General features: G+C 36.5%; 1 protein-coding gene and 1 long non-coding RNA gene across 7 annotated transcripts in view; one reads left to right on the top strand and one right to left on the bottom strand.

Annotated features, from left to right (window-relative positions):
• ASCC3 (activating signal cointegrator 1 complex subunit 3) overlaps positions 1-17,763 on the bottom strand; it is a 329,002-nt gene that overhangs the window by 27,592 nt on the left and 283,647 nt on the right. For all 6 annotated transcript variants that reach the window (XR_014065459.1, XR_014065457.1, XM_081530206.1 and 3 more), the window contains one exon: positions 7,317-7,541. Coding sequence is in view for 4 of the 6 variants with exons in the window: in XM_081530206.1 (XP_081386332.1) it covers positions 7,317-7,541 (225 nt within the window). In the remaining 2 variants the exon portion in view is untranslated. The remainder of the gene's footprint in view (positions 1-7,316; positions 7,542-17,763) is intronic.
• Positions 5,397-16,183, top strand: LOC145521548 (uncharacterized). The gene is made up of 5 exons (XR_014065462.1): positions 5,397-5,528; positions 7,246-7,293; positions 7,994-8,126; positions 13,595-15,931; positions 16,045-16,183. It is a non-coding gene; the product is annotated as an uncharacterized LOC145521548 (long non-coding RNA).

Here is a 17,763-nt window from a genome sequence, read left to right as displayed (position 1 = left end):
CTACAAAGAAAATTCTCAACAAGCATTCACCAGCACCACTATTAATGATAGCCTGCCTCAGGGACCATCATTAAATAGAAGTTTTTTGGTGTAGGGGTGCAGGGATGATATGCAGTTCTCCAAATATTCTGGTTGAATTTAGTATTTAACACATTAATTCCAATTTCAATTTGGAAGTATAGGTTTCCAGAGATCTTTCCAATCAATCTACACTCTCATAGTTCTGCTTGTGTGTGTGTGTGTTCTCCTTTCATGAGATGTATGTTGCAGTGGTTAAGAGTATCATTGTTAAAGTGAGTGAAAGTCGCTCAGTCATGTCCAACTCTTTGCGACCCCATGGACTATACAGTCCATGGAATTCTCCAGGCCAGAATACTGGAGTGGGTAGCCTTTCCGTTCTTCAGGGGATCTTTCTAACCCAAGGATTGAACCCAGTTCTCCCGCACTACAGGCAGATTCTTTACTAGCTGAGCCACAAGGGAAGCCCAAGAATACTGGAGTGGGTCGCCTATCCCTTGTCCAGTGGATCTTCCCGACCCAGGAATCAAACTGGGGCCTCCTAGGAATCAAACTGGGGTCTCCTGCATTGCAGGTGGATTCTTTACCAACTGAGCTATCAGGAAAGCCCATTATTGCCAAAGTCCTTTACAATAAATCTTAAAACGCACACAGATATTTTGATCTATTAAACTTAAGCTGCAGAGTAGATAGCATTGGCTTAAGGGTAAATTTGGCCTCTCTTTATCTGAAAGCAACTTTTCCACATTAACCCAGCAAACTGACAGCACAATCACACTGAATCACACATAGCCCTTTGGTCCTCAGCTCACTTAGTCAGCTCCTCGTGCCATGGTTTCCCCTTTTCCCTTAAACATCTGAAAGTGTCCAATTACTGGTAAGTTTTGCCATAAATACCATACAAGAGGTAGTGGGAGTGGCTAAGATAAATCATGTGCTCTGATACTATTTGGCTCAGTATTGTATTTAATTATTTTTCATTGAAATGAAGATGATTTTAACATAAGGACTTATGGCACTTCTTAGAAAAGATCACAGCTATTAGAGCAGGATTTAAAGTCCTGGTATTTCCATTTGGTTTCAGCATGGACTGCCTCAAGAGATCACCTTTTAGCTAAATTATTTAACTTCTTTGAAAACCAGTTTCTTTTTTCCCTTGATAAAAGAAAAACCAAACAAAAAACAATGTAGCATTAATCAAGACACCTGAAACTTTTCAATAGTTCTGACTTGGTCATCAAATTTGAAAAATTTAGGCAAATCACTTTAATTTTTGATATTTAATTTTCCTATAAAAGCTAACATTAAGTTTTTCCTGGGTATATGTGGCACACAAAGTATGTCACATCATTTACTACATTTTATAAATATATTTTAGAGTTAATATAATCAAGAAGAGGATCTCAAAGACTACTGGCAAGAATAATTTTACAATTGCTCAGTTTATAAACTAGTATATTTCAAGCAGGTTTAAAACTTGAGATATGTACATAAAGTTTTACTCATTTTTGTTGGGTAGGATGCAAATGGAAATGCTATTAACAGTAAAATATTAAAAGGAACCATGACAAAAACACCTTAAACCCACAAATGACCTTGATACATAATTTCAAATGGGTACAAGAAGCAAAGGTAGGCTGTATTGTGCATTCTGACTTCGAGCCAGAGCGAACATGACTACAACAATTATGTTTTTCTTTGTAAAAGATTCCCCAGGACACAGGTAGTCAAGACTACAATTTCCATAACCTAAATGATAGCTCATGTAAAAGGTATATTTCTATAAATTAAAGGAAATAACAAAATTTAGAGTTAAATGACTATGAAAAAGCAAGGAAGTACAAGTACTACTAAGAATGAGGAGACTAAGACAGACCTAGTTCCTCGAGTCCTCAAATCATTGTTTATTTTATAAATATTAACTAATGTCCCACTGTTGCAAGATTTTATTTTTTATTCAGACAACAGGGGTTCAGTGACTTGTCTAAGGCCTTTATACCAAAACAGGAGCAGAGCTGAATTTACAGTAAGATGGTGGTACCAAATCCCATACTCAGAACACAAGGTCATGCTGATGTCCCATGAAGGCAGTATAATTTTCAATCAGCTAGCAGGGCTTCAGGTTGGAAAACTGCTTGAACCAATGCTTTCCAGGCCAATGGTATCAATGTATCAAATGAGAACAATAGTGTACAATAATGAAAACTGTCACTCTGTCATGGAAAATTATCAAGTTATGACTTACCCTCAAATTTTCCATTAGCAACCCTAATATTTCCTCTTCCTGGCTTGTTTACTTTTATCATAATCTTACAAAAAAATTGTAGGAATGAGAGGATTTAGGATATAAAGCTGGTTGCCATTTCTTTACAGTTAAGTTTCTTTTTAGGTGGCTTCCAAAAAGCCAAATCTACATTTATAAACATAACTAAGCGTAGGTGTAAGTGAAAGTCGCTCAGTCATGTCTGACTCTTTGTGACCTCATGGACTATACAGTCCCTGGAATTCTCTAGGTCAGAATACTGGAGTGGGTAGCCTTTCCCTTTTCCAGGGGATCTTCCCAACCCAGGGATCGAACCCAGGTCTCCCACATTGCGGGCGGATTCTTTACCAGCTGAGCCACAAGGAAAGCCCATAAACATAACTAATGTTTGTAATTTATACTAATGGAAAATTGCACACACAATGCCCGACAATAGGAATTAATGAAACAAACTGTGACCTTCTTATGAAAAAATATAATGTGACCATTAGAAATCATACTTGAGAAGAATACTTGATGTTGTAAATTATTAAGTTAAAAAGGTTAGAAAATAACATGATAAAAATTTGCAAAGGAAGAAAGAGAGTAAATGTGCAAAGAAAAAGAGCCTCTGAGCCTTCAAAGACAAAAAAGAACTATACACAGATATTTACTCTAGTTAGTAAACTTGTTTTTTGGTGGGAATAAGGGTTAGTCATTCTAAAGCTATATCAGGAGTAGGCTAGGATGGAGGAATTAAGTAAACAAATTTTGATTAGTGAGAGCCAAGTTTCTCATGGGTAGAGAAAAGATATTTTTAAAAAGGGGAAGACTAAAATGAACTCTTGGTATTAAACGAATTGGAGGTATTGGAATGAACTTATGGTTTTATGAATACAAATGTTTTATACATATCCAAACATGCACACACACACAAGTAGATAAACAAACAGATACAGATGTCTATGTATACATACTTATATTTCCTAGCTTTTCCCACTGAGGGGGCTTAGAGGTAACGACTCCCAGGTAGCAATGAAGTCAATGAGCATGTATAAAATCACTCTCTAAATACTTGTGAGCCTATACTTATATAAATAAATAAATGGAGGAGAATGGAAATTCTGGGAATGACAGAAAAAGATCACAGTAGTAATAATTGTTTCAGGTGAAAGCCTCCAATGAGTGATGAAAATAATGTAGGAAAATTTGATGAGAAACAGGATAACTGCATAGTCTCAAAGTTTCTTACCATAACATCTTAGTTACAAAAGGGAAAAAAGACATCACTTTACAGTGGAGAAGCCTGGCAGATGCTACCTCAAGTGGACAAAGTCAACATCTCTGGTAATAACACATCCATGTCACAAGCCTCCTGAGATGATATACTGAGAGGACAAAACATCACTTCTATGGCATTCTTAACCAGTAGTGTGTAACTTCAATGCGATTATGAGGAAATATCAGGCAAGCCCAAACTGAGGGACAGCTCTGTAAGACACCTGGCCAGTGCCCCTCACACGTGCCAATGTCCCGAACGTCAAGGAGACTGAAGGGGACGTGACAACTGAGTGCTCTGTGGGATCCTGGACTGGATCCTGGAACAGAGAAAGGCATTAGTGGGATAAAATCCAAATGGACAGAATTGGAATGAGGTCTGTAGATGAGTTAACAGGATCAGCACTGAGGCAAGATGCTAACATTAGGGGAAGCCCAGTGCAAGACACATGGAAATTTTATTGTATTATGTTTTACAAACTTTTTATGTCTGAAGTTACTTCAAAATGAAAAAAAATTAAAAACACTTTTTGAATTAAAAATGTTTTAATTCATCAACAAAAAGGAGCCTCATATTCATAGTGGTGAAGATATAACTACCACGAATGACTTTAAATTTAATACATTGCTTTTCCAAATTTTCTACAGTGACATGTGTTACTTTTATAGTTAAGGACTATTTCTCTTTAGATGTTATTTAGATGGAGCAAAAAATTTTTAAGAAATATAAATATCCAAGAAACTGTATATAAGAATATTTAAGTAGAGGCTAAAAGTACCTGACTGAATCTTTTCCTTAGAGTAAATTTATAAATAGACTCCTTGTAAAATCACTAATTTCTATTATTATATAGCTTTTGAATCATTATTGACTGAGTGGTGAAAAAGAAACTATGAATGAGTTGATAATACATTATAACTTTTATACATGATGTAAATATATACACCTGTAAGTATACCTAAAAGTACAAAAATTTAATTTCTCCTGTAATGTCTCTCCAACTCTTCCTGACCCTGAGTTCATTAATAGGTCAGTGTTTGAGGAGGAGAAAAAATGGCTACAGGAAACAAATGAGTATCGGCGGCCACAGCTAAAACTTTAGGAACTTTTAACCTTCATTGATAAAGTGTGACTAATAAACAGTGGCAAATCATCTTCCTAGAGAGATAAACCATATGTTAGCTACAAAAAAGGGTTAAAAAAATTTACTTGTGTATTATAGCCTTACTTCTCTTCTAATTCCTGATAGTTTGTGAATATTATCTAAAACAGCTCTATTCTTTTAAATAATAAAATTAAGTATTTTTTCTCTCGATAATAAAATCGTTAGAAGCTCATTTGAAAACATTCAAACATTTTAGAAGAGCATAGAAAATAAATTAAAAATTACCCCAAATGCTGTGACACAGAGATGGCTACTGTTAACCGTTTGGTAGATACAATTCTGGATCTTCTCTCATTAGATATATACATTCACATATTTATGTAGATAATTCTATACAGATGCAGAATTAATAAGAGGAACTGTAATATTCTGCAGTGTTCTATAACCTGAAAGATGTCTAGGTTCTCTCTTAAGTCTTTAATTTTGTAAATGACTATACATAAATCTAGGACTTCTCTGATGGCTCAGATGGTAAAGCGTCTGCCTACAATGTGGGAAACCCAGGTTTGATCCCTGGGTTGGGAAGATCCTCTGGAGAAGGAAATGGCAACCCACTCTAATATTCTTGCCTGGAAAATCCCATGGATGGAGGAGCCTGGCAGGCTACAGTCCATGGGGTCACAAAGAGTCAGACACAACTGAGTGACTTCACTCACTCACTCACTCACTCACTCACTCACACATAAATCTTCAGACTCATTTACTCTACCTTTAAAAACACCATGTGAAAGTCAAAGTGTTACTTGCTCAGTTGTGTCCGACTCTTTGCAATCTCATGGACTGACTGTAGCCCACCAGGCTTCTCTATCCATAGAATTCTCCAGGTAAGAATACTGGAGTGGGTAGCCATTCCCTTCTTTAGGGGCTCTTCTGGACTCAGGGATAGAATCCATTTCTCCCCCATTGTAGGCAGATTCTTAACCATCTGAATCACTAGGACAGCCCCAAGAATACTGGAGTGGGTTGCCATTCCTTTCTCCAAGGGATCTTCCCAACCCAGGGATCAAACCTAATTTTCCCACATTTCAGGCAGGCAGATTCTTTACTATCTGAGGCACTGCTAGGGAAGCCCTAAAAACACCATAAGTCTCTTGAAAACCTTAAAACTTGTTTTTGCTATAGAAATGTCCCAAAAGGCATAAAGTAGAAAATCAAAGCTTCTTATAAGCTCAATCCTTCAAGTGTGCTTTGCCCACACTGCTCCTCTCACAGTTTTCTCCCAGGAAATGGCAACTCCAGCCTTCTAGTGGCTCTAGGGAAAAGCTCTGGAATCATCTTTGGCTCCATGCTTTGCCTAAAAACCCTTGTTCAATTCATTAACAGATTCTCCTTAAAAAATATACAGGATCCAACTACTTTTCACCAGTCTTACCCACACCAGCTTGGTCCAGCCACCATCATTTTTTGCCTAGCCTTATAGCGTTCAAGCTATAAAGTTCATAGATAACGATTTCCGATTCCACACGGCAACTAACTATGGAATATCACATGTCAAGGTTTTGTACAGAATCAGAGAATATCTACACTTTTCTGAAAAGGCTATACAAATACTCTTTCTTCTTTAAACTACGTATCTCTCTGAGGCTGGATTTCCTCCAGATACTTCAATTAAAATACCATATTGTAATAGACTGCTTGTAAAAGATGATAAATGAATTGAGCTGATTTCTAGTAAGTGAGATATGAAAGATATTTGCAAAAATGTAAAACAATATTGTACTTCTCATTAATTGTTTTCAAAAATAGTTATTTCTTATGAAAAATCATTATCATATAATGGGTTTATAACTGTTATTTTGAAATGAAGTAATATTTGAGAATTTCTGTTTTAATTAACATGGCAAATATTCATAGATGTCAATATAATCACCATAACCATTAGTGAACCACTATTCTACAGCTTCGCTCTCATTCAAAGTAAAACCAAAATCCCTACCATGGTTTACGATCTCCCTACATGACCTGACCCAATTTTCTCTATAGTCTTCATTCTCACCCTCTCTGATCTCATTTCAAACCACTCCTTTTCAACTTTTTTACAATGGCCTCCTTCATTTTTCTTGAATATACTTAGTTCCTACATGTATTCTGGCACTAGCTCTTCTTAGTGTTTAGAATCTATTCTAAATAGATAACCCATGGCTCACCCCCTTCCCTTTGTTTCTTAAATGACTTCATAGGCAAAATGGCACCCTCCATCTTTCTCCACATTTCCTTTATTATACTTTGCTACTATTTTAACATAGCAGTGATTGCCACTTGACTTATATTTTTAATTGTCTGTCTTTTACATTTCCAGTGAAAGCCCATTACAGCAGGGTCTCTTCTGTCCTGTTCACTGCTATATGCTCAGAACCTAGAAAAATACCTGGTACTCAGTTTACCTTCAATAAATTTCAATTGAGTGGATGGTTGAAACTATCACCTTATTGCCTTTACATTTTATTTTCCTTCAAAAATTCTTGATTTGATTCACTAGGTTTTTCTCAGTAATGCTATAATAAAAGTGTTTAAACACAAGTATATTTTCTTCTACAACAGGGGGAAAAAAAAAAAGAAAAAATCCAGAAAGAATCAGAGGAAATGTAGGTAATTAGAAATGACTTTCATACCTGGCATACTCGGAGAGCTTGGTCCAGCACTGTCTTGGTATCAGTGTCATAATCTGGGCAGGGCAGCATGGTTCGGCTGAGATGTGCCTGCAGGAGGAGATGTGCTTTGGTGTGAGGGCTGTCAAATGAATGAGGATTTGATTCCAAGGGAAGACATTTCGCCAGTTCACTATTCATATGATCTTCATTGTGTCTTACTGGCAAATCAGTATATTCTTCTGCATCCTGAAAAAACATACGAATTCACATAGATACATATATTAATGTACTGGACCAAAAGTATAATAGTTACTGTACTTAGCTTTAATTACTAACATTTAAAACATGCTTTAGAAAAACCTTAAGATAACCATATCCCTTAAAATTCTGCTTTGTTCAAGACTACTAATAATATTGGGCTTCCCTAGTAGCTCAGACGGTAAAGCATCTGACTGCAATGCAGAAGACCTGGGTTCGATCCCTGGGTCGGGAAGAACCCCTGGAGAAGGAAATGGCAACCCACTCCAGTATCCTTGCCTGAAAAATCCCATGGACAGAAGAGCCTGGCGGGCAGTACAGTCCATGGGGTCACAGAGTTGGACATGACTGAGTGACTAACACACACACACTATTAATATTAAGCAAAAGCTAGTAATTTATAATATATCTGAAACTCATATATGATCTTATTTATACAGTCAAAAAAAGTAGTACAGATCCTAGTGAGAATCAAACACCATGCTTGACAGTGGGCCCACAGCAGTAAATCAGCAACTGAGAGTTCATCAGGAAAAAACAAGTTCTACAAAGTGGAAATGATGCTATGATATGGTAAGTACAGGGTATTAAAGGGATAGTCAGTTTGGGGACTTAGGATGAGTAGAAGAAATAGGCAGGGCTGGGAGAAAGGTGGATGAGGATAGGATAAATGGTGAAGACCAGGATCGTTAACTTAAGACTTACTATGATAAATTATTTTAAAATAAAATTGTTCATATTTGGGGGTTTCCAGTTCCACATGCAAGGAGCATAGAAGCCACTACTCCATCCTAACAAGTAAAAAGCTGAACAGGCTAATATTTTGCTATACAGCAGAAACTAACACAACATTGTATATCAACTATACATCAGTTAAAAAAAAAAAAGAGCAGAAGAAGTTGAAAAAACCAACAACATATGGTCTTAGATCCATATGAGAAGGGAGGACACAGGACAAACTGCTGCCCCCAAGACTGGAAAATTCAGGGAGTCACGGCTAAGAAGAGCAGAGACTCATAGGCAGAAAACGTCACAGGAATAAGTGAAGGTAAGAAAACCTGAACTGTAACTGATGAACTGTGGGAGATTCAGTGTGGGAAACTCCAAGAGCTAAAAGCTCCATGGCAACTAAGTTGTAGGGGCCTGACAATACTATGAGATTTACCTTCAGGAGCCCAACCAGATTCCTACAGTCAATACCAGAGAAAAATCCCCTTGGACTTCTAGCAAGGGGAGGGGAAAAGAACCATTTTGAAATACGCCAGAGCACTCTGTCCTTCTTAGCAAGGCCAGCTCTCAGGAGAAACTAGTTAACCAGAGCCTAACCCGCTGGGATATTATCAGAACCTATCTGACCTGGATAAGGGAAATACCCAACTGTAACCAGTTCCAGCTTTGCACATGAAAGAATGGAAATATCCCACTCTAGCCCATGCTAGCCATCTTATCCCACCAAAGGTGGGAGGGTAGAAAAAAACTGAGAAACAGATGTGAAATTCACAGTTTAGAGTCACGATGGACATGGGGCCTGATCACTGGACCAGAGGATATTCCCCCTACACCTCTGTGCCCCACCTCATCGTTACAAAAGGCCTATTTACTGCAGCTCTTTTTACCCAATATGCTATGTCCAGCTATCAAGAAAAAAGGTATACCAAAAGGCTAAAAACACAGTTTGAAGAAATAGAGCCATCATCAGAAACAGACATGGCAGGGATGTTAGAATTATCAGAGCAGGAATATAAAACAACTATGATTTATAATGATTTATATGCTAAGAGCTCTGACAGATAAAATAGACAGCATATAAAAACAGATGAAGGCTTCCCTGGTGGCTCAGTGGTAAAGAACCCGCCTGCAATGCAGGAGATGTGGGTTTGATCCCTGGGTCAGGAAGATCCCCTGGAGAAGGAAACCCACTTCAGTATTCTTGCCTGGGAAATCCCATGGACAGAGGAGCCTGGCAGGCTATAGTCCCTGGGGTTGCAAAGAGTTGGATGTGACTAAACACACAAGAATAGATGAATAATAGAAGCAGAGAGATGGAAATCCTAGAAAAGAGCCAAAAAGAAATGCTAAACACAAAAACGCTAACAGAAATGAAGAATGCTTTTGGTGAATTTATTGGTAGACTGGATGTGGCTGAGGAAAGAATTTTTGAGCTAGAGGATATAACAATCATACCTCTGAAAACTGAAAAGCAAAGAGAAAAAAGACTGACAGAGATACAAGTTGATATCCAAGGACTGTGGGACAATGACAAAAGATGTAACATATATATAATGGGAATACCAGAAGGAGAAGAGAGAAAGTAAGAGAAGAAACAGCTGAAACAATAATGATTGAAAATCCTTCCCCCTCCCCATTAATGTCAGACACCAATCCACAGGGAAAAAAATCATGTTACCTATACAGGAACAAAGGTAAGTGTTACCTCTGAATTACTCACCTCAGAAACCATGCAAGCAAGAGGAAAGTGGCATGAAATATTTAAAGTGTTGAGAAAAAAATTCCACCAACCTAGAGTTCTATACCCTGTGAAATTTTCCCTCAAAAGGGATAGAGAAATACAACTTTCTCAGACAAACAAACACTGAGTTAATTTGTTGGCAACAGACCAGTAGACTGGCCTTGCAAGAAATATAAGTTCTCTGCAGAGGAAGAAAATAATATAGGTCCGAAATTTGGTACTGTATAAAGAAAAGAAGAACACTGAAGAAGGAATAAGTGAAGGCAAAAATAAAAACTTTCATTTTTCTTATTGTTAATTGATCTAACAGGCAACACTTAGCTCAAAATAATAACAATGTATTCAATCATGTATGCTTATGCATATGTCTTATGCTTATGTATATGACTTGTACATAAGTGACACGAATAACAGCAATGAAACAAGAAATGGAAGGAATTATGACTATTTTGTTATTATACTTACATTACCCGCTAGTGTATGCTGCTACTTGAAAGTGGAATTCAATTATTTGTAAATGTACAATAAACTCTAGGGTAACCACTAAAAAAAGCAAAAAAAAAACCCCACTATGTGTGTGTATATATATATATATATATATATATGTATGTATGTATGTATGTATAAAACTGATATGCTAAGAGAGCAGAAAATGAAATCATATAAAATGTTCAAATAAGACAACAAAAGACAGAGAAAGAAGAAGACAAAAACAGGAACATAGAACAAGGGCAACAAATAGAAAACAGTAACAAATATTTGTTGAATATCCACCTTATGAGGGAGACAGACATTATTCAGCCACATAAATGCAACTGTGATATGATGAAAAATTCCACAAAGGAAAAATATGTAAAAGGGCATGAGAATTTAGCAAAGAAACCTGACCAAGTTACGATGGTCATAAAGGTTTCTTGAAGGAAAAGGCAGATAGGCTGATACTGAAGATGAGCAGATGGTACCTAGATGAACAGAGACGTGAATAGTGTTCCTGGAACCAGGACATTTAATAGAAATATTAAAATAATCATGACATTTTCTCATGAATTATGTCTCTTGTCTTAGTTTGTTTTGTAAGTCAAAAACATCACAGCTTCTTTACACTATTTTGAACATTGTCTTCACCAGTTTGTGCTGCTTTATGTAAGAAGTGTATACTGACATGTTAGCAGTTAATAATGTTTTGCCCCTATGAGTCATCTTGGATTTCTTTTTATATGTCATTTCAACTTTTTCCTTTTCTCTCTGAAGTCATCTGCCAAAGAAGGACCAGTTATACAGGGAAGGGCTATTATTTTTGATTTCAGGTGAATCTCAGGGCTGATACATTGTCACCTGATGACTGACATATCTCAACCTAGTATCTGGGCTCCATTCAAATCCCCATCAATGCCTGTCCATCTCAGCCTTGCCAAATGGCTTAAAGAAAATGCAACAGCAGATAAGGAAGAAGATGGTTCAGAAATCTAAAACATGACCTTTTATTTCAAAAAAATAAAGTGGTATCAGTGAAAACAATTTATATAAGTACTTATTTTAAGTGCAGAATAAAATACTGCTATTCAGAGAAGAGGACTGAAGTGAATTGGATGTGTTGGAAAGTTTCCCAAAAGAGATAGTGTTCATTTGAGGCTTAGAATAATTTGCAGAAGAGGAGAGAGGGAGATTCCTTGCATTCCAGGCACAGAAAATAATATGAGCAGATCCATAAAAACAGATAAGGAAGGGTCTAAGGTTTGAGCCCCAGGGATGAGGAGAATGATGATGCTATTAATAACAGAGAGGCTAGGAACACTCAGTGAGCAGGAGCTTTCTGTTAAGCGTGCAAAATACACTTAAAGAAAGGACTACAATCCAGATAGTTGGGTGGAGGTGGAAGGAGAAGAAATCAGCTTTAAATCTGTTTCACAATTTAAAATTTATTTATATTTAGATTTCTTTATATTGTTCAAAAAATACAACCACCTCTGATCCATTGGCATCACCGACTCAATGGACATGAGGTTAAGCAAGCTCTGGGAGATGGTGAAGGACAGGGAAGCCTGGCATGCTGCAGTCCATGGGGTCACAAAGAGTCAGACATAACTGAGCGGCTGAACAACAACTGATCTTTTACCAAAAGAAAATTGAATAACTATTTTAATACTGACAACTGTATTGGTCCTCCAGGTTTCAGATATGTAGGAAACAGGTTTAGACTTATAAATTACATGAAAAGTTAAATTAAAATCAAATTATATGGAAAGTAAGGGTTTGGCTAAAAGCATTAATTAATAGTATTATCTAAGTAATCCACTTACTTCTGTACAATCCTGTTCACATTTTATTATATACATTACATACCCCTCTTCCCCACACTCTGTGTGTGTGTGAGAGAGAGGGAGAGAGACAGAGAGAGAGGGAAACAGATAGATTAGATATCAATTGATTGATTAGCAGGCAACAATATAAACTAGGCATTTCCCAGTCTTAGTTCGCAAATACTTCTGAGAGTGTGATGTATGATTCTATTATCCAAAGATGCACATTTTTTCATAAAGCATGACTTCCAAATGCAAGCAACTACTTCATTTGGTGCCAAAGAAACAATGATCTGCTCTAATACTAGAGGGAAAACCAGTGGTATCGAAGTCACTGATAATTGGCATGTCTGAACAAGACTGACTACTCAAAATTATGCTTATTCTACTTTTCGGGTTATTTTCAGGTAACTTTTATAATTAGTGCTTCTTAATGTATTTGCTTACTTTAGAATCTAAAGTGTATGTAAGATGTGACTCCACTGTTCTCCAAATCATGCCAATTCTGCTTGAATTACCCCCGATTTATTGCTTTAATCCCCTGCTTCACCAGGATTGTGAATTTGCTCACTGCCAGCAGTATCAGTATCAGATGAGTCTGCTAACAGCTGAGTACATTTTAGGTTGGAAAAAATGCTCTGCAGTGGAGAAATCTTTCTAGGTTGATTAGGGGAGCAATCAAATCTTTAATGTAGATTATCCAGATGGTAATCTTACTGAAAAATTTAATTCAGTGATGGCTTTTCCTGGTGCATAAAAGCAATCAAAGAGTTCCTTTGTTAATTAAGCCAAGGGGTCCTTAATTTCTTTGCAAAATCTACACATTTTAATAATAAAAATGAAAAATACTTTGATAAACACAATGGACAATGTCTCAGTCATCTGTTTATCAAATATTTATTTAGCATTTATTATTGCTGGGTACCAAATGGTGGGAAAAAAAAGACACGATCAATCCCGTACTCTCATAGTCAAATGGGGGAGCTAAACCTTAATCAAAATTGAGCATGAATAAATGTGAAATGACAACTGGACAAGTAAGGGAGGGGTACAAATAATAACTGTAGGTCAGAGGGAAGGTATCTTTGAGGAGGTTGTGACTGAGCTGAAAGACAGTAAAAAGAAAATTTTTTTTAGGTAAAAAAGGGAAAAGTGATAGGATAAGGTTCAAACTTGAGTTCAAAAAGAGGGACACAGCCTCTTACTACAGGAAAACACTTAAGAATACTTGCATGGATTTTATTATTTAATATTATTCTCTTGATTACTAGGGCTTCCCCAGTGGCTCAGTGGTAAAGAAACTGCCTGCCAATTCAGGAGACGCAGGTTTGACACAGGTTCCCTGGGTCGGGAAGATCCCTTGGAGGAGGAAACGGCAACTCACTCCAGTATTCTTGCTTGGGAAATCCCATGGTCAAAGAAATCTGGTGGGCTACAGTCCATGGGGTTGCAAAAAACGTTGGACACAATTTTGTGGCTGTGGGATTCCCTGGTTGCTCAGCTAGTAATGAATCCGCCTGCATTGCAGGAGATCCTGGTTCAATTCCTGGGTCAGGAGGATCCCCTGGAGAAGGGATAGGTTACCATTCAAGTATTTTTGGGCTTCCCTGATAGCTCAGACAGTAAAGAATCTGCTTGCAGTGCAGGAGATCTGGATTCGATCCCTGGGTTGGGAAGATCCCCTGGATAAAGGAATATGCTACCCACTCCAGTATTCTGGCCTGGAGAGTTCCATGGATGGAGGAGCATGGCAGGCTACATGGGGTCACTAAGAGTCAGACATGGCTGAGTGACTTTCACTTCACTTCACTTTGATTAGTAATGTCTTTTTCATTATTAAATTTTACAAAGGCAATGTTTGTGAGATCTTCAAAGAGGTGACATTTGATTTATGTTTAAAAATATCAAATCAATAATAGTTTCTGTAATTAAAAATAATCCATAATTAAATGAAGTCTCATCAAAAGGTATTACTTCCTTTGAGGGTCCCTTGTTTTCTGTTTCCAGTGTTTGAATTGAAGGGGAATCCAAAGAATGTAGGAAGTAATTCATCCCCTAAGAAATGTTACAGATCATGAGGGTGGTATGCACGGTGTGAGGTGGTAGAGAGAACACTGGGTCTGGGAATTGATATAACAGGTGGATTTTCAGCTCTGCCCTTTACAAGCTATGTGACCTTCTGAGAGTAACTGAACCTCCCTAAGTCCCAAATTCCTTATCTTAAGTTGGGACTTGGTGTGAAGATTCAATGTGACAGTGTTTACAAAACCACTTAAAAGCTGTAAGACTCTGTATGAACGTCAGGCATTATTACTATAATAATAATCCCCATATGTGATACTATATAGAATGTTAACTGAGGCTTAAGATTCAATTATTTGAGTTTTGTTCTACAGTTTTCAGTTATAAACCTTTGTTTACAATTATGTAAAAATACTTTCCTACCTAAAATGACATTTAATTAACTCACTTTAAAAATATGATTCTTAAATATTTTTCAAAGAAATAGGTTATTATTATTTTTTTAACTGATGCTTTACTAGTAGGGGCACAGTCATTTTATCCAAGTAATCATACAATTATTATGTAACTGTGTTACAGAAAATATTGATTCTTTGAAAGACAATATTGTCAATACAAGACACAGCCAAATTAAAGATAAAATATTCAGAAACTATATTCTCTTGAACTACAGGTTTGATACTGCAGGTTTTAGTCTCCAATCTCCAACTAGGTTTCTTTTAAATTTACATTAATTAAACGTTCACAAAAGCATATCAGTGTGTGTTAAGGAAGGATGCTCTTTTTAGTGTTCTTCAGTGAACTAACTCAAAATACAACGAAGAGACAGGGAAGAGAAAGAACCATTTATATTATGCACTTGCTGCAACTTTTCTGAAGAAGAAGTGTTATGGATAGCTACAGCACTCTGAAATCCTACAGTATTTTCTAATTAAAACTTAAATGCTGTGAACCACAAGAATGAAACAAAAATACTGATTTTTAGATCAATTAGAATATATAAAAACATTATCAGCATTTCAAATTTAATTTTTCATGGTTTGATTATGATTCATTTAAAATAAAGACTTGTGGAAGACACTGCTGTTTAACCCTCAATTGTTCCACCAGACCCTTTTGTGAAAACCATGATCATTTATTCCTGGCATTCTAGTTCACAATTTTTCTGAGTTCTTTAGAATGTGGTGTGTTTGCTTCACCGCTTTACTTAGCTCTCACTTCCTTCAGGTATTTTATTCTGTGTGTTTCAGGATACTTACAAAGGAGATTTTTTATTTAGATTGATTAGGAAAGCAGCAAACCCAGGATCTGCAGAGAGAGCTAGTAAAATAGTAAAATCCCTACTTAAAACAAATGGGCAAACAAAACCCCTTTCTAGCCTCTTCTTCCTCAGTAAGATACTCTATTTATCTCAAAATTACTCCTTTAATTCTAAACAACTTGTCCAGTTAATTTCCTGTGTGTGATCACTGAGTATAAGTGAGGTTCATTTTCTTATCTACATCATGTAGGTAATCAGAGGAAATTGAAAGTGGGCAATGAAGCTTTTATGCAACTGGGATTGAAGCTGAATGGAGGGCAGTCAGGTCAGTGGAGTCCATTATATTTTCATGTGAGAGGCTGGTTTGTCTGCCCTGTCCTTGTTTACTGTTGGCTGGACAGGCTACTAACTGCAAATCTGTGTCTCTGATTTGCCCAGCTGTCCTTGAATAAAGACATCTTCCCTGCAAATGTTGAGTGACAGTGATTGACAACCTGTGATGAACTCTGCTTGCAGCCCCCTGCTACTGTTTTTCGATTGCAAAAGAGAAATCAGAATAAAGAAACATCTTTCATAATCACATCAAATGGGCCCTGCTGTTTACTCAATAGTTTTCATTTTGTTTCCCTTTTCACCACAAACCTCAATATGTTCGACAAATGCCATAAACTCAGCCACTCCACATAAAGCAAAAAATTAAAAAAAAACAACCACTCACAAACATATGTATGTATGCTACTACAGTTTGCTTGTATATTTACACTGATTTTAGTTTAGTGAAAATATACACTCATACATAATGATATGTTCACACCACTGTATCACTGACTTATTTTGCTTGTTCTTGGAAGAAAAATCTGGCCAGTCTACACTGATGAGGTATGTCTTTCAGAGATTAGGAGCACTTGGGATTAGTTAGGACTTGGGTACCTTTATTCAGTATGTAAGTCTTACGTGTCCTTGTGGCCCTTAAATTTGTTGATCATACAGCTTACCTTTTAGATTTGTTAACAAGAAGCTTATCAAATATGTAGTATATACACTGCTTTTTCTCTTTAGTGAACGTGTATAAACAAATAAGTTCTGTTTGTGCATGTGTGAGTGTGTTTAGCTGCAGTGACTGTAAGAGTCCGCTTCACCTAAGCAAATCACTGAGGTAACAAACAGCCGGAACAGGTTGCTGCATGGTCTTGTGTGAACCTGACGTAACAGGAAACTAGCACTTTTATGTTGCTGGACATATCACTGCCTGCCTTGAACACACTAAGCAGAACAGGTAAGAGGGCACCTGGACAGTGGGGATGGTAAACCTGGCCATGGTGAGTGACTGAAGACGCTTTATGCTGTAACAATCTCTGTCACGGGAAAAGCAAAACATACAGAGTTAATGAATTCTAGACTTTAAGTAGCACTTGATTAATCTGTAACATTCTGAGGCGTTAAAACAAACCAAAATTAGTTTCTCACATTCCAATGCTGTTTTTTGGCCACTGAAGCTGTAGAAAGAGCATTTCAGTAAATTTCCCAGATAGGAACCCTGTTTAATTTCTGTGCCTTTCTGAAGGATTAAATTAATTGTATATTATATATTTTATAATAATATTTGAAAAATAATCTGGCATTTACTGATCCAGGTCTAGATATATTAAGGGATAAAAAAAATGCCTCTTATTTTTATCTTTATTACTTCAGATTACCTTTTATTCAACCATTAATCTATGAAAAAACTGACATAACTTGTTTTCTAAATCAAATATAGATTTAAGCAGTATTGTTTCTAAACTTAAGACTTATACTTTTATTCAAATTATTTGTTTAAAGTGAATAAATTATATACCACTATAATAAATAAAGTTCATCTCTAAAATAGAAGACTGCTAAAAACTAGACTTACATGGAACTTATAATGAGCGCAAAGTGCAGTGAAAGATATACCAGGAATGAGTTTAAAAAGTAACAAAAGAGCTCCTTGGTTATAAAATACTTATTGGAAAATGGTAAAACTAAGATCTAGTTAAGCAATAAAATATTGTCCAACATGCATACAATTTGGTTTACTGGAATAAAGTATCAAAATAATTTTATCATATGCAGATGGCAAACATGTAAACACTGACAGATATACTTGTAATTACTCATAGATCTATGTGTGTTTAC

The sequence above is a fragment of the Giraffa tippelskirchi genome, chromosome 9, assembly GCF_054371585.1.
Source record: "Giraffa tippelskirchi isolate mGirTip1 chromosome 9, T2T-mGirTip1v1.2.pri, whole genome shotgun sequence".
Lineage (NCBI taxonomy): Eukaryota > Metazoa > Chordata > Mammalia > Artiodactyla > Giraffidae > Giraffa > Giraffa tippelskirchi.
This window is presented reverse-complemented; position numbering and strand designations above follow the sequence as displayed.